At 36.2% G+C, this 23,151-nt stretch overlaps 3 protein-coding genes across 3 annotated transcripts; all 3 read left to right on the top strand.

Moving 5' to 3' along the window:
• The first annotated feature begins 120 nt into the window (after nucleotides 1-120).
• LOC110761514 (lysM domain receptor-like kinase 3) lies at nucleotides 121-5,115 on the top strand. Its single transcript, XM_088251654.1, has 12 exons — nucleotides 121-941; nucleotides 1,877-1,910; nucleotides 2,012-2,019; nucleotides 2,148-2,306; nucleotides 2,642-2,844; nucleotides 3,078-3,167; nucleotides 3,489-3,585; nucleotides 3,663-3,814; nucleotides 3,896-3,987; nucleotides 4,167-4,305; nucleotides 4,414-4,512; nucleotides 4,605-5,115. The coding sequence occupies exons 1-12, from the start codon at nucleotides 320-322 to the stop codon at nucleotides 4,770-4,772; spliced, it is 1,863 nt and encodes a 620-aa protein (XP_088107780.1). The 5' UTR covers nucleotides 121-319; the 3' UTR covers nucleotides 4,773-5,115.
• Nucleotides 5,116-6,403: 1,288 nt separating this feature from the next.
• On the top strand, nucleotides 6,404-13,300 carry LOC110761506 (hyperosmolality-gated Ca2+ permeable channel 1.2). The gene is made up of 12 exons (XM_021963989.2): nucleotides 6,404-6,797; nucleotides 7,453-7,797; nucleotides 8,264-8,419; nucleotides 9,215-9,350; nucleotides 9,700-9,801; nucleotides 10,163-10,285; nucleotides 10,388-10,468; nucleotides 10,555-10,895; nucleotides 10,977-11,222; nucleotides 11,819-12,143; nucleotides 12,263-12,496; nucleotides 12,673-13,300. Exons 2-12 carry the CDS (start codon nucleotides 7,484-7,486, stop codon nucleotides 12,934-12,936), a joined length of 2,322 nt encoding a protein of 773 aa, XP_021819681.2. The 5' UTR covers nucleotides 6,404-6,797; nucleotides 7,453-7,483; the 3' UTR covers nucleotides 12,937-13,300.
• An 881-nt stretch (nucleotides 13,301-14,181) lies between these two features.
• LOC110761507 (transcription factor jumonji (jmjC) domain-containing protein) lies at nucleotides 14,182-19,143 on the top strand. Its single transcript, XM_088251988.1, has 12 exons — nucleotides 14,182-14,446; nucleotides 15,084-15,489; nucleotides 15,594-15,712; nucleotides 15,810-15,909; nucleotides 16,010-16,142; nucleotides 16,220-16,283; nucleotides 16,367-17,066; nucleotides 17,421-17,750; nucleotides 17,898-18,332; nucleotides 18,439-18,597; nucleotides 18,691-18,810; nucleotides 18,900-19,143. The coding sequence occupies exons 2-12, from the start codon at nucleotides 15,094-15,096 to the stop codon at nucleotides 18,972-18,974; spliced, it is 2,631 nt and encodes an 876-aa protein (XP_088108114.1). The 5' UTR covers nucleotides 14,182-14,446; nucleotides 15,084-15,093; the 3' UTR covers nucleotides 18,975-19,143.
• The last annotated feature ends 4,008 nt before the right edge of the window (nucleotides 19,144-23,151 follow it).

Genomic DNA, 23,151 nt, shown 5'->3' with positions numbered 1-23,151 from the left:
AACCCATTGGAATTTGGGCCGCCTGCCCCATTTGTTTACAATATAGTTTGAAAATGAATGTTGCTATTCTCTTGCCCTGTACTTGAAGCCAAAAAAATTCCTCTTTAGAACCAAATTGCTAGAGTAGTTCGTGATTGAACGAATCATAAGCAAAAGATGACGACAGAGATAAAACAGGACGCTGTCACCTCTGTATTTTTAATAACAACAAAATTAATCTATGATCAACCAACCAAGTCTAGACTTTATAATAATGCAATACTTTCTCTGAACCTATTGCTTTTGCTTCTTCCATACTCTTTCTCTGTCTTTTCACAAAATGACCATTCTTGCAGAGGGAAATATACATATTAAGTTCTTGGCCTTCCATGTTTTTCTCCTTCTGTCCTTCAAAGCCAAAGCCAAATGCAAAACTGGCTGCAACTTTGCCTTAGCCTCATACCATGTGTGGGAAGGTGCAAATCTCACGTATATCAGCAACATCTTTGGCCAGCGAGTTCCTGAAATTCTCCAATACAACCGTCAAGTATTGCGAGATTATAACAGTACCCGAATCAAAGTACCTTTTTCTTGTGACTGCTTAAATGGTGATTTTTTGGGCCATACCTTCACCTACATAACCCAGCATGGTGACACCTATAATATCATTGCTGAGAATGCTTTTGCCAATCTCACCACAGTGGAATGGCTGAGTAGGGTGAACGTTTATGCGCCAACTCAGATACCAGATAAAGTTCCAATCAATGTAACAGTCAACTGCTCCTGCGGCAATCGACATGTCTCCAAGGATTATGGGCTTTTTGAGACATACCCTCTCCGTCCCGGCGAGGACTTGTCCTACGTGGCGGCGGAGACTGGTGTCCCAGCAGGGCTGCTGGTGAAGTACAACAGAGGGTCTGATTTTAGTTCAGGGAATGGCTTAGTCTTTGTGCCGGCAAGAGGTTAGCATGCATTATTATTATTTAATAATAATAGTATTCCTTATTATAATGAAACCATTGAAAATTAGATAAAACAATGATCACTAGCTAGTTTGTTGTAGTGCTTCTTTTGCAGGAGATTAAAACTCAGAGAAGTAGATTTATATATATTTTTCTTAATTATTTTCTCTCAAACCCATGATGAGAATTATGAAGTGACTGACTGGCAATATAATATACAAATATTGTATTTGGTTTTATTCTTTGTCTTTTGCTGGGTATTTAGTCTCATTCATAGAGAACATAGAGATTTATAAGCTTGGCATATTCAACACGGTGCCTATGGTCTCTATAGTCTTCAACAGTTTTTCTATATTTTAAATTAGCCTGAAAAGGAAATAGAAATATAAAATTACCTGCTGTGCTTAGCCTATTCCATTTGTTAGCGGCTAATCAGACAGAGCTCAAACAATAATTCGAGAATAATTCAGGGTTCATCTGATAATTGCTGGAAATAAAATGACAAATAACACCGTTGCATTTGTGGATGTTTGTCCCATTCTTAAAAAAAAAACACGACAAGGACCGTGGACGTGAATATTATTATGTGGATTTACTGTGAATGAAATAGGAAAGTTGCTAATCAATCATATGGGGGCTTGATTAACTTTCTGGTGGTGGATTATTATAGTAATCACATGAGGCCAAAGAAGCACAGCTACACATTATTTTATGTTCTTGGCTAGAATACTTTATAACCACTCATACCTTAACTCCGAGGCCCATTACTGTGAGAAAGCCAGCCCAGCCTTGCCTTCAAACCCAAGGCAAAGGCTGCTCCTTCCTTGGATATTTATGAATTAGAGAAAATACTTCTGTTAGTTTCTCTCCCTTACCAGGAGTGACAGAGACTGTTGGCTGCTTTTCTCACTAAATTTTGGCTTTCTTTTTTGCAGATCAAAATGGGAGTTTTCCACCATTGAAGCTAAGGTAAACTATATCACATTGCATTAATTGATCACTTACTATAGACTTTTCTTTTGATGTTGTCTAGAAATTTGCATCTCATTCCCTTTTGTCCTTCTTTGCAGAGCAGGTGGTACGAGCTTGTCTGATTACTGCTTCAATAATATCTCTATCTCTGTAGTGTGTTCAAGGTCAAACATAAAACTTCAAAATGGGCATTGATGATGTCTTGTGCCTTCCATTGTGATGGCATTTAAGCAGGTATTTCAGGTGGAGCTATAGCTGGCATATGTGTTGCAGGAGTTTCTGCAGCTCTAATTTTGGCACTTCTTCCATATGCTTGGCATTATAAAAGGAAGGTAGTTGAGGCACCGTTTCTTTCAGCAGCATCTGAAGACCGATATGTTCAACATGTACATGGTAATCCTTCCAATTCAATGAATTGTCTCTCATTTTCTTTTTGTCATTTGTCAGTTAAAAAATAATCCTAAGAGAAATATAAGTTTAAATTGAGAAAATTATTTGATAAGAGTAAGTTTCTGAGTAATAGTAGGTATGAGTTAGCTACTTGAATGTATTCAAAATGATCAATGAGACAAACACATCTAGGCAATCACATGGATATTTTGGAAATCATTTGTAGCAGCTGGCTTATTCCCAGCGATACCAAAGATTTTTGCGATACATGTATTTCAAATGGGAAATTTCATATGGTTGTCTCACTTCAGTAATTGATAGTTTTTTCTCATGTGCAGTTTCCGGACATAATTCAGAGAAAACTTTGGAATCGGTTGCTCTAGTTGGTGCTTCTTCTCAGGGCCTTACAGGTATAACTGTGGATAAATCGGTGGAGTTCTCATATGAAGAGCTTGCCAAGGCTACTAGTGACTTTAACATTGCTAATAAGATTGGCCAAGGTGGATTTGGAGCTGTTTACTATGCAGAACTTAGAGGCGAGGTTTGTGTTCTTGCGTCTATGTTCCATCCACAAAGTTTCTTATGAGCTTCACAATCATATAACTATTTAGTCTGTTTTACGTGTATGATGATCAATACCAAATCCTGGTCTTTAAATATGAGGAAAATTTCTTGAACCGATCAGTGAAGATGTAACTTTCAAGTGCTTGTCATCTGACTTGACACTTGTGCGCAAAGTCCAATGCCTGACTCTTTTCTCCTCCCATCAAGCAGAAAGCAGCAATTAAAAGGATGGATATGCAGGCATCAAAAGAGTTCCTTGCTGAACTGAAAGTTCTAACACATGTTCATCACTTAAACCTGGTATTCTGCTTTCCCTATGATAGCATCAAGACACTGGAAATTTTCTGTACATTTTGTATGATAACTTTGCAATGAATTGGTTTTCTATCTGAGGCCTTTAGCTAATGTGGGTCGAGCAAGAGAATTTACTCAGAGTATAATATATCAATCTGTAAGGGCTTAGATAAATTTTAGGAACTTTTGTTGGGCAAGAATTCTAATCAACGTAAACCTGTCTGTAAATTTATTGTCACAAAGTTTCTTTTTCTACTCAGTAAGTAGTTCCATAAAGTGGATTGATCAGTATCTTCTAGCATGCATTAATGTTTTAACTTTATGCAGGTGCGCTTGATAGGATATTGCGTTGAGGACTCCTTATTTCTAGTCTATGAGTACATTGAGAATGGTAACTTGAGTCAACATTTGCGTGGCTCTTCAGGTGAGAAAGATAATGCATCTGCTTATAGGGTATCTAACTTCCTGGCCTCTTTCTGATTTCACAGCTTTTGCTCTCAGGTCTAGATCCATTGCCTTGGTCAACCAGGATGCAAATAGCCTTGGATTCAGCTAGAGGACTTGAATACATCCATGAACATACTGTTCCAGTCTACATTCATCGTGACATCAAGTCGGCGAACATCTTAATAGACAAAAACTTCCGTGCAAAGGTTGTAAAAAGGCATTTACTGTTATTGTAGGCTCTGCAATTTTTCTGTATAATGCATATGTAAAATTAAACTTCCGTGCAGGTTGCAGATTTTGGGCTAACAAAACTGTCTGAATATGGAAGTGCTTCATTGCAGACACGTCTTGTGGGTACATTCGGATACATGCCTCCAGAGTACGCAATTAGTTTCCAAGTTTTATTACATCAGCTCATTCATTACCATAACCTTGTTCATAGCTGTGAATATTAGCATGTTTATCTTGATAATCTGAACCATGCACAAATAAGTTACATCTGGAAAATATTCATTTTTTTCAATTGTATTTGGCTCTGAATAAAGCATTTGTGAACAGGTATGCTCAATATGGTGATGTTTCTCCCAAGATAGATGTTTATGCTTTTGGTGTTGTCCTTTTTGAACTGATATCTGCCAAGGAAGCTGTTGTTAGGACAAATGAATATGGTGCTGAATCAAAGGGACTAGTTGCTTTGGTAAGTTTTTCCTTCCTTGCCTCTACTATTACTTCACCAACAAGTAAAACTCCCAAAACGGTTTCCATCGGCCCTTAACTGATCAAAACTGTACTTAATGTGATGCAGTTTGAAAACATTCTGAGTCAGCCAGATCCGAAAGAAGATCTCGGGAAAATTGTTGACCCTAGGCTCGGTGATGATTGCCCACTTGACTCAGTCTGTAAGGTAAAATTTCCTTCCAGAATGCAGATGCGTTCTCTATTTAGTAATCTTATTTCATAAAACAAAAGCTATGATGTCTTCTGTTGTGGTTGCAGATGGCACAACTTGCCAAGGCTTGCACACAAGAAAACCCTCAACTGAGGCCAAGCATGAGATCCATTGTGGTTGCACTAATGACACTTTCATCTTCAAATGAGGACTGGGATGTTGGTTCATTTTATGAAAGCCAAGCTGATCTAGTCAATCTAATGTCTGGGAGGTAGCAAAGCAACGTAAGTATTAGATGACATGCCAAGACAAGTGATCTCCAGAGAACAAAGTCCTAACTTCCCCGCTTTTGGATTGTCTGTCAAATCATCTGCAATCATCTGTAAATAAGCATTGCACAAAGATGATTTTAATATCTTGTTTTCACTAGGAAAAAATGGGCAGCAGAATAATATAGAAAAAACGACATTGTATATTACTTCATATCAACTTGTTCCATTCCAGTATAAATGTCAACATTTTGGTTTGCCTTCATTCACCTTGAACCTTGCTGATTGTATGTTGTTGTCGTTTGACAAAGAAATTCATGTTCTTCAGCCGTATTTTGTTTGCTTTCCCTCTCTCTGCTGCACTATTGGACTTTGCATTTTCTGCTCATGTTTTCTTGGACCGACCCAAAACAAGAAAGTTTACTTTGTTGGGCTCTCGTATATTCCTTATCTTTTTGTCCTGAAATTAGAATATTTTGATGGAGTCGGCAAACAACACGTTCTCTAGTTAGTCTTTGCCTGCACTAGAAATGCTCCATTTGTCTAATTCTGAGCTCACCTAAATGTCAAATGGATGACCAAAAAACCAAGACAGATTTCAGCTTATTGTATTAAATATATTACAAACCAATAGTGTCCTCCACTAATCAGCCCAAAAGTTGGAACATTAAAATCACATCAATTGATGCTAGTGCGCCATATCTAATCGTCGTCATTGACTCATTGACATGCTAATCTCCGTGTTTTGAAAAATAATAATCCCAGTGGAACTTTTTCATTTTATATAATAATTCTCTAGAATAATCCGTGTGCAACTTTTGGTTAATTGTCCACGCTGAAAATGACATGCTCATGAATCTAATTAGCTCAATTTAGTAAATGCTTGAAAATGACATATTTAACCAAAATATGAACATGTAAACATAAAATTTTAGTTTTATAAACTTTAATCATTTACGAAATTTGGTTTTTAAAAGAAATGATATGTAACGCGAGAGAAAGAGAAATCAGTAATGATATTTATTGGCCAAGTGGGAAGAAAAACACAAACTGCATTAATCTAAGGTAAAGCTCCAAAATCAAATGTCATGATCATTGATATTTACCAACAACCAACCATATCTGCGAGCATGACCTCAAAAATATCATTTTGGCTGGTGTGTGCGACTGTGACATTTGTTGGGCCCTTGTTAAGCAAATTCCAGACGTCCATTTCTGGTTGCACCCAAGAATCACAGCCCTGTAGTTCTAGTCAATCAGTTGCCGCTGGCCTTATCCATCTGTGTCCGAGCTGTCTCCACTTTAACCATCACAGCCCACGTAGCAGACGCTCTATTCACGCGTCCACAACACATCACTGGGTCTCTTACGTTTCCGAAAACAAAACAAATAAAATAAAATAATCATTCATCTCCAACGACTCAACTGTTGTCGGCGTCGTACAGCCCCACCAACTGCTCAATCCAATTGGTCCGTGCCCTCCACGTTCCACAACCGCGCCTGGAAAAACACCTGTTGCCATTGTAGAGTCCGGACACTCACAAAAAAAGTAGCCGTTGGACGTCCCACTTGGCACCTTGCCGACATCGAAGGCCAAACGACGTAGTTAATTACGACTAATCTTGACTACATCCAGCAAGCACAACGACAGAGTAAGAAGGAAGCCAACAAAACTCAAACCAACCTCCTTCCTCTCACCCATCCCATCATAACCACCGTTTTTCCCAAATTCCAAGCTCCTCTCTGTGAATTCTCTTTTCCACGAAAACGAATTCCACTGTTTGGGTATATTGATATTTTTCCTGTGTCTGTCTGGAAAGGGATCGTTCTTGTAGTTATTTTATTCCCACTCATCTGTTTCTCAGTGGTTCTGATTAAAAGTTGCAAACTTGCGTAGTGGGAGGCACAGTTAGAGTAGCGTGAGTTCTGGGTTTCCTGCAGAGGGCGTGGGAGGAATATCTTGCTTTCTTTCATGGGAATTTGAAGCAATTCCAACACTCCCTAATTCAACTTACCGATCCGTAATCCCAGGTTTGCTTTTCTTTGTCTCTCACCTTCCATCTTTGTTTTACTTCTAGGGTTTTCTGTTGGCCAAATTGTGAAGTTAGCTCTCAGGTTTATTAACTATTTTATTGAGCTTCAAATGTCATGTTCTTTTTGTTAAAAAAGAAAAGAAATTTGTTTGTTTAACTTTGTGCCTTGGTGTGTCTGTTGGTAATCATATTGAAATTACGTGAGGTTGAACTGGTTTTTAATTGTATCTGTGTGTTATTTTGCGGAAAGAAGATGGTTTTCCCGGGAATTATAATTTCCTAGAAACAAGTATGGTGTAAAGCTTCAGGTACCATGTATCTCATGGTCATCGAATGATTATTTGATCATTTTGTGACTAACTTATTTGTGATTGTTTAAGACTTTAGAATTCATTACTTTTCTGTGAACAAAGGGGAAATTTTATGAGCTGCCAGTCGTCGAATACATTTGTGTTACCATATTGAGATTGTATTGTTTTGCAATTTCATCAAATGCCAATGGTTCCAAGGTTGTAAAAAAATTGCGTTTGATTGGAAGTAATACCAGTTTTTGTAGTTTCCTTTGTTAGATATTGTTAGTAATGGTTTACATAATGTGGATATTATGTGTGGATATTATTCCGCTAATGTAGATGTTCATTCTCATTTTACAGGCTATTGCATTTTTGTTTCTGGAAGATATAAATGGCTACACTTGGAGATTTAGGGGTTGGAGCAGCCATCAATATTCTTAGCGCATTCCTTTTCTTTGTAGTATTTGCCATTCTTAGGCTTCAACCCTTCAATGATAGGGTGTACTTTCCAAAATGGTATTTTAAGGGACTAAGGGAGAGTCCCACACATTCTGGTGCATTTGTGCGCAAGTTTGTCAATCTGGACTTTAGGTCATACATAAGGTTTTTGAACTGGATGCCAGCTGCATTGAAGATGCCAGAACCGGAGCTTATTGATCATGCAGGATTGGATTCTGCAGTGTACTTACGGATATATTTGATAGGGTAGGCTGCAATATTTTTCTCCTATTTCCTTCTCTTTTCTTTCAGCATGTACCTACTTTCTTCTTGTATATTTGAACTGCCATGTTCTGCTCTTAATGATGGCATTATGCTGCTTATTCTAGGCTTTTCAGCGATTAAAAATTAATATTACCTTCCACTTGTCTTTCTTATTTGCTTCATTGCTTCCCTATCACATAAACTTGTTGTGCTTTTAATGCAAGAAAAAGGCATGCATTCATAAGCAACCTTACTAAATCCAATCCTGAATAACTATGATTGCAAACTCACAGCTCTCATTGTGAATTCAAGAACTAGTATTCAGTGTTTTCTGTTTTCTGTTTTAATTGAACTCTCACACCCACCCTTCAAAGTTTATATTTCCACACTGTTATCTGCTTTACTTTTCCCCTTTTAAGTATAATGCGTTAGCTTGTGTTGATAATTCTATTCTTCGTATTTCTTGTAGGCTTAAAATCTTTGTTCCTATAGCATTCCTTGCATGGGCTGTTTTGGTACCAGTCAACTGGACAAATAGCACTTTGGATCTAGCAAAGCTAGCCAATGTTACTTCCAGTGACATTGATAAGCTCTCAATTTCAAATGTCCCAGATAAATCACAAAGGTATTTTTGACACTTATTCTTTCTACCCACCCTTTTCTCTTGCTTACAAACAATGACTTGTATTCTTTCTAGATATTGATGACACTTGTTTTTTTTTGGATATTGGGAAACATAATAAATAATCTCACGTTAGCATTTATTTGTATTATTTGTTTTTTTAGTCTTATTCTATCTATATCTGGTGCTATTATTTATCAATCATTACGAATTAATTCTGGTTAAGTGTTCTCATCTTTCTTATTAACATAAGTTAAGTGTGATAATCTTGCAACTCTAATTTCCCACATTAGAAATCCTCCTTTCTTGCTTATTAATCTTAAATTTTCATTCCTAAATATCCATGAATTTTACTCTCTTGGTAACTTTACCATTTTTGTACAGCACATGCCCCTTTTGGATACTTAGAAACATAAAAAGTTCTGTCATGCATATGCATTTGTATTGTTTTGTTTCTTTATTCTTATTTGATCTGTACTTTTGCTTTTAGAAACATTTAGTTAATTGGACAATACTTTTTTTGAGAAGAGGATATCAACATGTAAATTTTGTTCTTGTTAGTATACTCATTTTTCGTATTAACGTAAAGTAAGTGCACTAATCACGTGATTCTATTTTCTCAAATTAAAAATTCTGTAATTTTGATTCTGCATTCTTATTTGATCAATGTTGTCATTTGTGTTATTGACATCTAATTCAGCTGGAGATTATCTATCATTCTAAATTTGATTCTGGTCAAGTGTACTCATCTTTTTTATCAATATATAAGTGCAATAATAATGTGATTGTATTTGACAGATTCTGGAGTCATATAGTGATGGCTTATATCTTTACCTTTTGGACATGCTATGTGCTGCTGAAGGAGTATGAGACTGTTGCCAAAATGCGGTTGCATTTTCTTGCAACAGAGCAGCGCCGACCAGATCAATTTACGGTGAGATTGACTCCATGCCTCAGTATATTAGTTCATGTTATTGGATAGTTAAATAAAACATATGACTTATTGATCAATTTACCGTGGTACTTTCTGTTTCAAACATTGGAGGTTATTTGGTGGCTTTGGTTTCCTTTCTTGAAATCTGTTAAAATGATCAGTGTTTACTTCTATAGCGTTTTTCCTTTTGTGATAAGAATGGTAGCTAGAGGTATCATTTGGGCTTATTTTATGTGATAATTTTGAAATGCTACATGAATGCAAACAACTCTTTTTGATTATCTACCCTGGAGAAGAGAAAAAGAGAGGATAAAACAACTTTGTATCTTATGAATTTGTTTTTTCTCAGGTCCTTGTTAGAAATGTTCCACCAGACGCAGACGAATCTACAAGTGAGCTTGTGGAGCACTTTTTTCTGGTCAACCATCCAGATCACTATCTTACACATCAGGTTTGTTCCGTAAAAAAGCAGAACACACATTATTACACAGTATAAAATGTAGCTTAGTGTTAATAATAGATTTCTGATATTCTTACGTGAAGGGAAATAAATTTTTTTGAGTCAAAACCAACCGTGCAGTCTATGCGTACTTTTCTATAAATTTATTTGCATCAAGAATTGCATAGATAACTTTTTATTGAATAGTTAGTCACTGATTATGTAATATAGATACTTATCTCTACTTGCTTGAATAGTATAGACTTGTGAAACATCTCCATTTAATTAATCGTTAACTGCACATGCGTCTCCAATTATTTCTATTTAAAGAAGTATATTATATAATTTAATCCATGTTAAATATTACATGCAGGTGGTATACAATGCCAATAAACTTGCGAAGTTGGTAAAGAAGAAGAAAAAGATGCAGAACTGGCTTGTCTACTATCGGAATAAAGTTTCTAGAAGTAAAAATTCAACAAGGCCCTTAATGAAGGTACTTAAAATGCACTCATATTTAGGAGCTAATATGATTCCAGTGTTTAGAGTTACTAATTAATTTATGCTTTAACCTGGCTTGTGCTTGTGTTACTCACAGACTGGTTTTCTTGGGCTTTGGGGAAATAAAGTTGATGCAATTGAATATTATGAAACTGAGATTGAGAAATTGTCAAATGATGTAAGTACCGGTCCTTGAGTTCTTAGTCAAATTTCTAATTCCCGTGGTCTTGGTTGATTTGAATGCATTATTTTTTTCTTTCTCAGATAGCTGAAGAAAAGGAGAGGGTTGCAAATGATTCCAAGTCTATCATGCCAGCTGCCTTTGTTTCCTTTAAAACTCGATGGGGTGCTGCTGTTTGTGCACAAACTCAACAATCCAGAGATCCAACTATTTGGTTAACCGAATGGGCTCCAGAGCCACGTGATGTATATTGGCCAAACCTGGCAATTCCATATGTTTCACTCTCAGTTAAGAGGCTAATTATGGGTGTTGCATTCTTTTTTCTCACCTTCTTTTTCATGATCCCGATTGCATTTGTACAATCTTTTGCAAGCCTTGAGGGAATCGAGAAAGCAGCTCCATTCCTAAAACCCATTGTAGAAATGTGAGTTATCTTAGCCTTGTACTTTTTGACTTCTTATCTGGCTTCCTTTACTAATTACCATATCACCTGATTAATATGCAGGAAGTTCATTAAGTCAGTCGTTGCAGGTTTTCTACCTGGGATTGCACTGAAGTTGTTTCTAATCTTTCTGCCAACCATATTGATGATCATGGCTAAATTTGAGGGCTTTACATCTAAGTCTTCCCTTGAAAGGAGAGCCGCATCTAGATACTATCTCTTCATTTTTGTGAATGTATTCCTTGGGAGCATTGTTATTGGAACAGCGTTTGAACAGCTAAATTCTTTCATTCACCAATCAGCAACTGAGTACGTAGTTCTTCAAGATAATTTGTTTCAATATACTGTTCAGTGTCTCTTATTTTTGGCTATGCGATCATATTTGCATGTCTGGATTCATTTGTATGCTGATGCTCTATAAATAGCCGTGTTTTTGTGTGCAAGGGGTTATAAATTGATTTGTGTGGCTTCAGGTGTTATGGCTTTAATGGATAAGTTATTCTAAAATAATCCATAAAAAGTTGTCGCTTTTAAACAAGATATGCATCTTCCATCCAAGGCAGTTTTGAAATTACAGTTCTGTGTTAAACCATAGAGGATTAAGGTAATTCATTGAGCCTTTCTGACTAGGAGAAATCTTATTCTAAAATTTGTGTAGAAAACCTGGTGTTGAGGTGGTTTTCAGATAGAGATATTGTGTTTACAATTCAAACTGTATCAAAAATTCCTAAATCTATAGTACATATAGGGAGAACCCAAGTCAACGCTTATCAAAGTTCCAATTTTGCACTTATTACATTAAGTGCTTTTTAACAATTAAGGATATTATTGTCAGTTATTTTCTTTCTTTCTGGCATGATTCAGATCATGAAAATTAAGTTTTTTTTTCTTTTTTCTTTCTGCAGGATTCCAAAAACAATTGGTGTTGCAATCCCAATGAAAGCAACTTTCTTTATGACATATATAATGGTTGATGGATGGGCTGGTATAGCTGCAGAGATTTTGATGTTGAAACCACTGATAATATTCCATTTGAAGAATTTCTTCCTGGTTAAGACTGATAAGGATAGGGAGGAGGCAATGGATCCAGGAAGTATTGGTTTCAACACTGGAGAGCCTCGTATACAGTTCTATTTCTTACTAGGCCTTGTGTATGCTACAGTGACACCAGCCTTACTTCCGTTCATAATTATCTTCTTTGGCCTGGCTTATGTTGTTTTCCGTCATCAGGTAAAGAGTTGGTATATTGATTATAAAATTTCACAGACGAAGGATTACATTTATCTATTTTTTTTGTGTGGGAGATATCACTTTCTTTAACCCATATGCTTTTTATTCTCTGCATGCAGATCATAAATGTTTATAACCAGGAGTATGAAAGCGCTGCAGCATTCTGGCCTGATGTCCATGGTCGTGTTGTCTCTGCATTGATTATCTCACAACTCCTCCTTTTTGGATTGTTGAGTACAAAAAGAGCTGCTCTGTCAACACCGTTTCTCATTGCACTTCCAGTGCTGACCATATGGTTCTATAGGTATTGCAAAGGTCGTTTCGAACCTGCATTTGTGACATATCCATTACAGGTAATTTCACTTGTTTCTTCTTTAAGCGAGTGTAAAAACTTATTGCCTCTTGAAGTTGGTTTTTATACTATGCGAATGATCTCTCTCTCTCTCTCTCTCTCTCTCTCTCTCTCTCTCTCTAAGATTACTAATGACAAGTATCATCAACGTTTAATTATTTGTTTTTTTGGGTTTAGGAAGCAATGATGAAAGATACTCTGGAACGTGCAAAAGAACCAAACTTGAATTTGAAAGGCTATCTTCAGAGCGCATATGTCCATCCAGTTTTTAGAGATTGTGATGACGATGAAGACAATGAGTCGATTGACAAGGGTGAAAATGAGAGCGTGATTGTGCCCACAAAACGGCATTCTCGGAGGAATACCCCAGTACCTAGCAGAATGACAGGTGGATCCTCACCATCTCTGCCTGATGTTGTTGAAGCCTATGCACAACCTTAAATTGCAAGTCGGAAAATTATATTTTAGGTGTAAATTTACAATGTTGCACAAGTGGAAGATTAAATGAGCCAATAGTGAGGCATATGGGGAGGCCAGAGAGAGAGAGAGAAGAGAGCTGAGCATAGGCTCTGGTGAGCCATGCCAGCATGAGTTTTGGTTATTCATTGTCCGAAGGAAGAAGCAAACCAGAAGAGGATGAAAAGGGCAATGGAATTGTGTAATTATGTGATTTTGAACAGCTTCCTTTTCTTATCTTTTTGTTTCTGTTGACAAATCGTGTAATTATGCAAGGAATTCTGATTTTGAATTGGTTTGTAAATCGACGGATCTACTTAAAAAGCATAATACAGTGAACCTTGTCCTCCTTACCATTGTAACCAAGCCCTTGTTCGCTTATGCTTACCCCAAAAAAACAAAAAGTTGCATTCTTGAATTCCCGCGTGCTCCCTGCTTCCTCCTCAATCTTGCTTTCCCCTTCTAAGAAGGCAGGAGGTGAAGAAGGAAGGTAGTTGGCATTCTCGTAAATGAAATTTGTTTCCTCCTCGATCTTGCTTTCCCCTTTAAAGAAGGCAAGAGGTGAAGGTAGTTAACATTCTCGTAAATGAAATTTGTTCCTTTTTATTTTATTTTTAGTAAGTACACGAATTTACAAACTAAAAGAAGAAGGGCTAAACAGGAAATAAAACAAATTATGTCTCGTTTGGTTAATGGAAAAGATTTGATAGGGAATACTTTCTCATGTCTTTTCCATGTTTGGTAATGCTTGAAAAGTAACCAGGAAACACCACTTTATTTCCTTTCCCATGTTTGGTTTGTGTAGGAATGTAAACCAAAATTTGTTTTATTTTCTAATTATACCTATACGAAATCAAATTAAAAAAATAATGCATTTAATGCTATATTGTAATTCTAAATTGCTAATAGAGACAAAATGTCCATGAACAATTTGCATTGGATGTTGGTTTATTTTTACAAACTTTGTCATGAGAAGGGAAAATGAAACCCAAGGGGGGGGGTTGAGTTACAATTTCTTCCCTATTTTCCCATGTAACAAGTAACCATTTCCCATGACTGAACTTATCAAATATAGAAAAACAATTGATTTCCCATCTCCAAATATCCTCTCACATGAACCCAAAAGGCCAAACATGCCAAATACAATTAATGTACGAATCAAAATAAGGGATTATCGTATTTGCTTGAAAGGGCAATAAAGGAATAGAACCAGACGCACACAGGAAAGTTTTGGTTTTCCACCAAACGCACACGGGTACTTACCTCTTTCCTAGGCGTTTCAGGAAACGCTTAACTTTCTATAAATATTCTTCGTCAAAATTTACCGCCCCATCTTTCGCGTTCTCTGTTTGGCGTTTCTCCTTGTTCGAGCTTGCGGATCCGTCTGTCACTCACAAACCCCAGATTTTAAGAAATTCGATAGCTTCAACAATCAACGCCTCTCAAAACCAGTTTGAGCTGAATATTTGGCTCAGGATTTTCTGTCATCTCGTAGGTCAGTCCCGTTCGAATTCGCCTCTCGCCGGTTTATTGGAATTCTTGTTCTTCTCCGATACTGTCTTTTTCCTTTTTTTTGATTTTTTTTTTCTGGGCACTTAAAAATAGAAAATAAAATAAAATCTGTTATCTGAAGAAGAAAATTGTCAAGGCCCTAATGCATGCATGTTTGTTAAAGGGACGGGCTCCCTCCCTAGCTATCTTTGTTTCCCTTGTACTGCTGTTGGCTGCGGCCTTCATCAATGCAGTGTCCTGTTTGATCAAGAAAAAAACAGAAGAAGAAAATTGTCATGCTGGGGTGGGATTGGATCATGGTCTTCTGGGATGGGATTGATTGAATCATGGCTTTATGGGATGGGTTTGAATCAAGGGTTTATGGGATGGGATTGAATTAACCTGAATTGTGGGTTGACTTAAGTCAACTGAGGTCTTTGTTCTGCATTGACTCAAATCAAAACAGATTGGAAATTATACAAATACAATGTTGCATGGTGCAATTGACATTGTTTTTCATTATGTGAACACAATTGACATGTGGTTGTGTTGATTATGTTAATCTGCACAAGCTATTATAGACTGTTAATTTTGAATACTACTACAGTACTAGTTACCTAAGAATCTCTTTTGTTTTATAGGCAAGTGAGAATGGAAGTTTTGATAGTAGAACAAGGAAGGCTGGGGCAGTATAATGATAACAAGATCCGTACACCTAAGAGAAAACGTTCAAATTTCCTGCATCATGGAAAGGAAGAAGGATCCTCAAATGGCAAAAGGATTTCAAAAAAGCGAAGTGCCTCCTCAAATCTGGTAGAAAGTTGTGAAAATGAGTTTTCAATGGATGAATTGGAAGAAGATGAAGAAATTATGTTTTTGATTAAGGCACGAACGCGGAAAAGGAGAAGTGTTGACTGTGAAGTGATGGGAAGAGGTTCCTCAAAGGATGAAAGAGTAAAATATGAGTTAAGGAATGCTACTAGCAAAATTTCATCTTCTTCACCACCATCTTCATCTGGTTCATCATGCACTTCGAAATGTACGGAGGTATTATATCTCTATTCATTCATCTCCCCTGGAGTTGTATTTTATTTTATTTATTTAAGAAAATAAATTAGTCTGACAGAAAATTTTGTATTTCCTTCTTAAAGCAGGATAATAGAGAAGTTTATTTGAAGTGTCATCATTGTATGAAAGAGGAGAAGAAAACCATAGTTTCCTGCTCCAAGTGTAAAAAGAACTCCTATTGCGTCCGCTGTATCAAGCAATGGTATGTATTTTATACAGATTCCTCTTTTTTTTTTCTTTTTTTGAATTTGCAATAGTCATTTTAATTGTATCATGGTTTCTTTCTATTGTTCTTATAGGTATCCTCACATGAAAGTAAAGGAAGTGAAGGACCTTTGCCCATTTTGCCGCAGAAATTGCAACTGTAATGCATGCCTGCACTCAACTGGGGTGATTGAGGTTAGTTTCCCTATTATTACACAGATTGTTTTCTATCCGTTGCTCCCTCTGATAAAAATTGCCATTGACGTTTCTTTTTTTCTTTTGTTGGGAACTTTAGACACCAAAGAGGGATATAAGTGATCGTCAGAGGGCTCAGCATCTGGAGTGTTTAATTTCCAACCTGCTTCCATTTTTAAAGCAAATTTCTCAAGAACAAGTTCAAGAGATAGAGATTGAAGCTAATATTCGAGGTACAATATTAAATATTTTCGGCTTTGGTTTCAATTTATTTTGAAGTTTTAGACACTAACAAAAACTGTTCTGGCAGGACTTTCACCTTCCGAATTTGAAATACCACAGACCCTTTGTTTCAATGATGAGCGTGTCTATTGGTAAGCATCTGTACTTTACTAGACATTAATACAATATGATTGTTTGGTCACTGTCTAAGTGTTTCTTTTTATGCTTGGAACAGCAACCATTGTGCAACTTCAATCATTGATCTACATCGAAGCTGCCCAAAATGTTCTTATGAACTTTGTCTAAGTTGTTGCCGAGAAATTCGCCAGGGATGCCTCTTAGACCGTGGAGAAGTGAAATTTCAATATAGGAGTAGGGGTTATGATTACATCCATGGTGGAGACCCATCACCTGACTGTTGTCCCTTAGAAGCTTCAGAGGACCATATTGAGCCTTTGACTGAGTGGAAGGCAAACGATGATGCTACTGTTACTTGTGCTCCGAAAGAAATGGGTGGCTGTGGTGATTGCATGTTGGATCTTAAGCGAATCCTTCCACCTGACTGGATCTCAAATTTAGAAGTCAAAGCAAAACATTTATTAGAGATTTTCCGAACAGAACATTCTACTTTCAAGCATGATTGTGCTGAAACAAGAAAGGATTCGTTACTAAAAGCAGCTTCTAGAGAGGATTCTTGTGACAACTTCTTATTTTGTCCAGATTCAAGGGGCACTCTGCAAAAGGAAGGGCTTTTGCGCTTCAAAGAGCATTGGGTTAATGGTGAACCAGTTATTGTCAGAAATGTGCTTGAACAGGCAAATGGATTGAGCTGGGAGCCAATGGTCATGTGGCGTGCTTTAAGTGAAAATATGGATACAGCTAGTACCTCACAGTTTTCAGAAGTGAAGACCATCGATTGCCTGGCGGGTTGTGAGGTGAGGTTCTCTTACCAGTTATTACTCTATGCACTCTTTTAATTTTCTTGCAAAAAATATAAATTATTTGGCATTGCATTTGTTTGAATATCTATAAGTTCCTTTTCAAATCTACTTGTTTTGTAGTGTGGTACACCAATCTGATTTGTTATGTGGGTTAACTTTTATATTTTTATTCCATATATTTTCACACTTCACAATCTTGTTCCTGCCTGGACCTGTGGCTGCTAGGAGTTTGGTTTAAAAGTCTTCCGTCTCCCTCCCACACACTTTTTTCTCAAGTTTTTTCTTTTCTCTTTTGACTTGGTTTTCCCTACCCATGCACTTCTAATGCTGATTTGTGAACTTTTTCAGGTAGAAATCAATACTCGTGAATTTTTTAAAGGATACACCGAAGGGAGAATGTATAATAATTTATGGCCAGAGATGCTTAAGCTGAAGGATTGGCCCCCTTCTGATAAGTTTGAGGACCTTTTGCCCCGCCATTGTGATGAATTTATCAGTGCCTTGCCATTTCAAGAGTACACGGATCCTAGAGCTGGTATTCTCAACCTTGCTGTTAAGTTGCCACCAGGTGTTTTGAAACCAGACATGGGCCCAAAAACGTATATTGCTTATGGGCTTATGGAAGAGCTTGGAAGAGGGGACTCTGTAACTAAACTTCATTGCGACATGTCCGATGCAGTATGACTTTAAACTATTACTACTCTCTTTTTATTTATTCTTTCTCTTACATGTAATGTCTTTCCCTGGATATTGGTTCACTTTGCAGCGACCCAAAAAAAAAAAGGTTTATGCCGATATTTTGACATGTTATTTCAATTTGTGTAGGTGAATATTTTGACACACACATCAGAAGTACAGCTAAGTGATGAGCAGCAATCTGCAATTTCAAGGTTGAACAAATTACATAGGGCCCAAGATGAAAGAGAGCTTATGGATTGGATGAATTCTCTCAAGGATGGTGGACAACCTGGTCAACAGACACAGGATGGAGAAGCCCTAGAAAACACTCTCTCTCCTGAAATTAACGTAGAATTGAAAGTACCAGAAGATGGAGATGAAGATGAAGATGAAGATGAAGATGAAGATGAAGATGAGTTAGATGGGCCCACAACATCCGGTTCTTCCACCACTGAAGTGGCAGAGGAAACTGGTGGTGCTTTGTGGGACATCTTCCGGAGAGAGGATGTTCCTAAATTAGAGGCATACCTGATGAAACATTACAAGGAATTTAGGCACACCTATTGTTCACTAGTTGAACGGGTATGTATTTATCCTCAGTTTTTGTCTAGCCAAATTGTGCTTAAAGGGTGCTGTATATATATATATATATTTATTTATTTTTATGTCCTTATTTTTGTGTGTTCAGGTCATTCATCCAATTCATGACCAATCTTTTTATTTAACATTGGAGCACAAAAAGAAGCTGAAGGAGGAATTTGGTGTTGAACCATGGACATTTCTACAAAAACTTGGAGAGGCAGTATTTATTCCAGCCGGATGTCCACACCAAGTCAGGAATCTCAAGGTCCTATATCATTAGTTATCTTCACGAGTCCACTTTCCAAAGATTTTGTCTTGTTTAACAGTTCCTCTAAAATATTATGTTGTCATCCTGCAGTCTTGTACAAAAGTAGCAGCAGACTTCGTATCTCCTGAAAACGTCCACGAGTGCCTCCGTTTGACCGAGGAGTTCAGACAACTTCCGAAGAACCATAGAGCTAGAGAAGACAAACTTGAGGTAACTACTCTGTTTAACTGTAAGCAATTTTGTTTCACTTTATTTCTTCTCCTAAACTTGTTTGGTCATTCATCTTCTTGGTGGAACAGATAAAGAAAATGATACTTTATGCAGTCGACGAAGCCCTTAAAGATTTGGAAGCCATGGTATCAACTCAAGTTTGAGCGTTAGGAGCTAACTACCCCAACCTGACAACTATGCAATTGTATTTTCTCATAATACTGATGTTGGCTTCTGTAATTTTTTGCTCAGCAACATTTTTGTAAAGTCAAAAAGTTCGTTGGGGTTCTCTTTGCACTCCAAATAAATTGAAGCCAATTATACTTGATTTAAGGCCAACATCTTTACCCTGGATGCCCATTGTTATTGTCACGGTATAAATGTTTCCAACAGATGTTTGAGCTTAAAGGCAAAAGTAGTAGACCAACTAGTGTTAGATTCCTAGCATGAACGTTAGAATCAGATACAATCAAAATTAGAATGAAATGAAACTAAGCTAATATCTACGCAACGAAAATAAGCAAAACATATGTACTCATTGTGAGTTAAGGAAAAGAACTTTTAGTGTTTCGCGAGAACCATATGAAGTGTTTTTTTATTTTTGGTACTTATTTTGCTCAGTATTCCATAATTATGTCTTGATTGAAGAACACCTAATGAAGTTCAACTCCAAAGATTCGATGATCCGAATCGTCTATTTTTAAGTGGATCATCTCTACAAAATAAATAAATAAATTAGATCTATCAAGGAAAATAGACCAACAAAGTGCTTCCTAGAAACACTAGAGTTACCACATTTCTCACATACACTACCAATGTACCATGGAGGTTCGAACTGGAAGATCACTGTTCTACAAGTCAAGGCCCTTTTTCACTATTCTAGATCTCATTAGGAAAATAGTTACCACCTTTAATCAAATGATTTTGTTTCGTATTTTGGTGATTTTTTTTTCACTCAAATGATCTTTACATGGATACCTAAAAAACCGACGATTTGGACAATTAAACTACAATATATAGTGGGTCTTACAAAGACCTCGCTCAAATGAAACCACATTTTCATCTGCAAACGTTTCTTCATGGACCTTACTTTTCCATGAAGACTAAAGTGCTTTTTGGGTTAAATGGTTTTTTAACCATGCAAAAAGCACTTCTATCTATTTTTACCAAAAACTACAAAAAATAAATGAGTTTTTTTTAATTAACCAAAAACACTTTGGGCTAAAATCACTCTCAAATCCAAGCACATCTAAGGGCTCGTTTGTGAGTGATTCTAGATAGGCCAGAATCATTTCTGGGAAGAAGCACCCAATAGCAGAGTCAGGATTTGCCCTTCATAAAATAAAACCTGTCTCTCTTCATAACTATCATGAATTTCATATTTTAAATTGGTTAAATATTAATTTCATCATCTACACTATTAAAGACTTAAAAATTAATAATTTATGTTCCAACATAGAAAAAAAATAGGAAAAAAAACAGAGTTCATAAACCGCAATATTTAGGTACCCAACTCATACATAAAAAATGAGGAAAATACAAGAGGAAGAAAAAGAGAAAGAAATGTTAAAACTTTAGGAGTTTTTAGTGCACATATCATAAACTAACCTAGAAGATTTAAGGGAGATGAGTAGAAGGGAGATCAAGAAATTTTATGGTTAATTTGTGGACAAAATGAACCTAATATATATATTTTTTTTTTTAAAGGGTAAATATCCTAAAACTAATCTAATATATTATAATATCATATATCATATATAATATACAAATAGAAGAGGTAAAAATGGAGTGAGGGCCTGGGACCACACTGGTCCCATGTTGGCTCCGCCCCTAGAAGGGTCTCCCATGTGCTTCTCCAGAAAATCACTAAAAGTGAAGTAATTGTAAAGAGAAACATATCCCATGTGATTCTTCATAACATCACTAAAAGTGATTATTTGGATAAATGATTCTCCATAAAAGTGATTATTGACCTATCCATAATCACTCTTAAACGAGCCTTAAGTTGTTAATGAAAAGTCTTATGCAAGTGCTTCTACATGAAGTACTTTTGCTCATAAGCACCTCTCCAAAAAGCGATTTATGACTCGCAAGAAATTTTGAATTGTTTTACCAAATGCAGTTAGAATTTATCAGGAAGTGCTTTTAGCCATTGCAAAAACACTCCCAAACATGCCCTAAGTAAAATATTATGTCTTATCATTTACAAATAAAATGACAAACTCGATCATATATTTTCCAAATTTTCTCAAAACTTTTAAAAACAACTTGCATGCATCACACACATAAACACCAACACATCTATAAATTTTTGGATGCACACCGGTATATACCTTAATATGGCACAAATCATGATATTAGGGCCCATCTGATAACGTGATTAATTGTTTTTTTTTAAATTCTCCTTCAACTCTATCCCTGGAAAAAAAAAGATCATAAAAAAAACAAATCATATATTTGATTAGCATCATAATCTTTGTAGTTAGAGTCCATCTTGCTCATCTATTTTTGCCAAAGTTAGGATGGGATGGGGAAACGCACAAGTATAGGGGTTCGAACTCAGAACCACTTGGAAGCACACTAAAGACCTTGTTTATTTATTCAATTAGAATTAGATGGCTACTTCGTATTGGAAAAATACTTTTTACTTGCATGAAGTAGTGGAAGAAGCTAATTTTAAAATATATATTATTTGCATATATGAACTTAACTAAATTGGTTAGAGCTGATATGCCCCTTTCTGCACTCGAGTTCGAATTTCCTTCCACATAGTTTATATTATATTAAAAAAAAAAAATACATATATATTATTTGAAAAAAAATACATATATATTATTTGAAAAAAGAAAAAGAAAAGTAAAAATCTCATTATTTCTTTCTTCTTTCCTTATGTTTTAACATGAATCATAAACAATAGATAATTATAAAATAATAAATAACAAAGTTCAAGAGAAAAATTGCTTCCACAAAAGAAGCTTCTCCTATTGTGCAGGTTCCTTACCCATAATTACTAGCAGCCCATGAATAGCATCCTTTCTCAAACAATGAAAACATCTTTTTAGACTTTTGGAGATCTCAGGCCCTCCACAAGCAATCCACCATGTTTCAAAGCAATAATTGGCGAACTCTTCTATTAGAAATCAACCATGAATCATTGTGTGGAGTACAGTTTTTTGCTCTACAGATCTTCATATCAGTATGCATGCCTAAGCATACCGTGTTTGAAAGCAACAATTGCTGAAACCAGTCAAGACCAAGAGATGAATTGCTTGAGAGCATTGAAACCTTGAAATGCCAAGAGAACCCATCTACAAGGAAGACCAAACAAAATGGTAGGGTACAAGTCCTTTTTATAGTTAGATCTAGGGTTTCATAGTGTATGTGAAATGACAAATTTGCCCTTACTTTAGAATCCAATTAAAGAAGTTGAATGAATCATGGCCATTCATTAGCTATATATTAATCCAATATTTCAAAAGTCCATCCAAATCCCACGTTGCCGTGTCCTCAACCAACAAAGTTTAGAACTTTTCTGTCAATTGTAATTGTTGTGATAAGGATGCATGACACAATCCTTCCTCCTTCACACACAGAGTCCCAATATTCAAAACTTCTCTAAAAAATTACAATCAGTAAGTAATGACAATCAAATCTACCTCTAAAACTTGTAAGAAAGTAAGATGATTATGAGGAGAAAAAAAATTTTGAGTTACAAAAATACCAGAATTTTGCCTTACATGTAATACTTTTATTTTTATTATACCAGCAATAGTCTAAACTATCATAAATAAATCTACTCTACAGGACTAAGGATTCAAACTTGAGTGCAAGAGGCTGATTGCCTTCACCAACTAGCCTAACCAACATTGCTACACATGACAACGTTAGAAACCCACAATAATTCTATACTGAGGGCTCTATCTCTTAACCGATGGATCAAATAAGAGATATGACCTCATCTAAAGGCCTTATTTAAGGCTCTCACTATAGAATGACTCTAGAAACCCAATTACATTGAGCTGGGGTTCATTCATGGTCAATTTGCTAAAATGCTATAATGAGGAGCTTAGAGCGAGGGGGTTGTTTGAGGGGTCCAATCCTACCATAAATTTTTTTTATAAAGAAATTATTAGACTTAAAACATTTTAAATGAACCCCAAACAACCCCCTCACTTTTAGCGAGTAGTTACATGATGAGGGTGTCATATATGGACCATAAATGTAGACCTTCATATTAGCCTTATGATTCATGTGAGTAGTAATTTTGCTTAAGTTTAATGAAATGATCTTGTGATTAAGTTTAATGAAATGATCCTATGGCTAATATAAAAGTTCACATGA

This window comes from Prunus avium, chromosome 4 (genome assembly GCF_965620075.1).
Source record: "Prunus avium chromosome 4, drPruAviu1.hap1.1, whole genome shotgun sequence".
NCBI classification, from domain to species: Eukaryota; Viridiplantae; Streptophyta; class Magnoliopsida; order Rosales; family Rosaceae; genus Prunus; species Prunus avium.
Note: the sequence above shows the minus strand (reverse complement) of the source record. Positions and strands in the feature narration are given on the sequence as shown.

Excerpts from the sequence above, each read along its gene's own strand:
- LOC110761514 (XM_088251654.1), top strand. The coding sequence starts at position 320 with ATGACCATTCTTGCAGAGGGAAATATACATATTAAGTTCTTGGCCTTC. Across the intron at positions 2,845-3,077 it reads ATGCAGAACTTAGAGGCGAG|AAAGCAGCAATTAAAAGGAT; the intron begins GTTTGTGTTCTT and ends CCCATCAAGCAG. Across the intron at positions 4,306-4,413 it reads CAAAGGGACTAGTTGCTTTG|TTTGAAAACATTCTGAGTCA; the intron begins GTAAGTTTTTCC and ends AATGTGATGCAG.
- LOC110761506 (XM_021963989.2), top strand. The coding sequence starts at position 7,484 with ATGGCTACACTTGGAGATTTAGGGGTTGGAGCAGCCATCAATATTCTT. Across the intron at positions 10,469-10,554 it reads TTGAGAAATTGTCAAATGAT|ATAGCTGAAGAAAAGGAGAG; the intron begins GTAAGTACCGGT and ends TTTCTTTCTCAG. Across the intron at positions 12,144-12,262 it reads ATGTTGTTTTCCGTCATCAG|ATCATAAATGTTTATAACCA; the intron begins GTAAAGAGTTGG and ends CTCTGCATGCAG.
- LOC110761507 (XM_088251988.1), top strand. The coding sequence starts at position 15,094 with ATGGAAGTTTTGATAGTAGAACAAGGAAGGCTGGGGCAGTATAATGAT. Across the intron at positions 15,490-15,593 it reads GCACTTCGAAATGTACGGAG|CAGGATAATAGAGAAGTTTA; the intron begins GTATTATATCTC and ends TCCTTCTTAAAG. Across the intron at positions 16,284-16,366 it reads AATGATGAGCGTGTCTATTG|CAACCATTGTGCAACTTCAA; the intron begins GTAAGCATCTGT and ends TGCTTGGAACAG.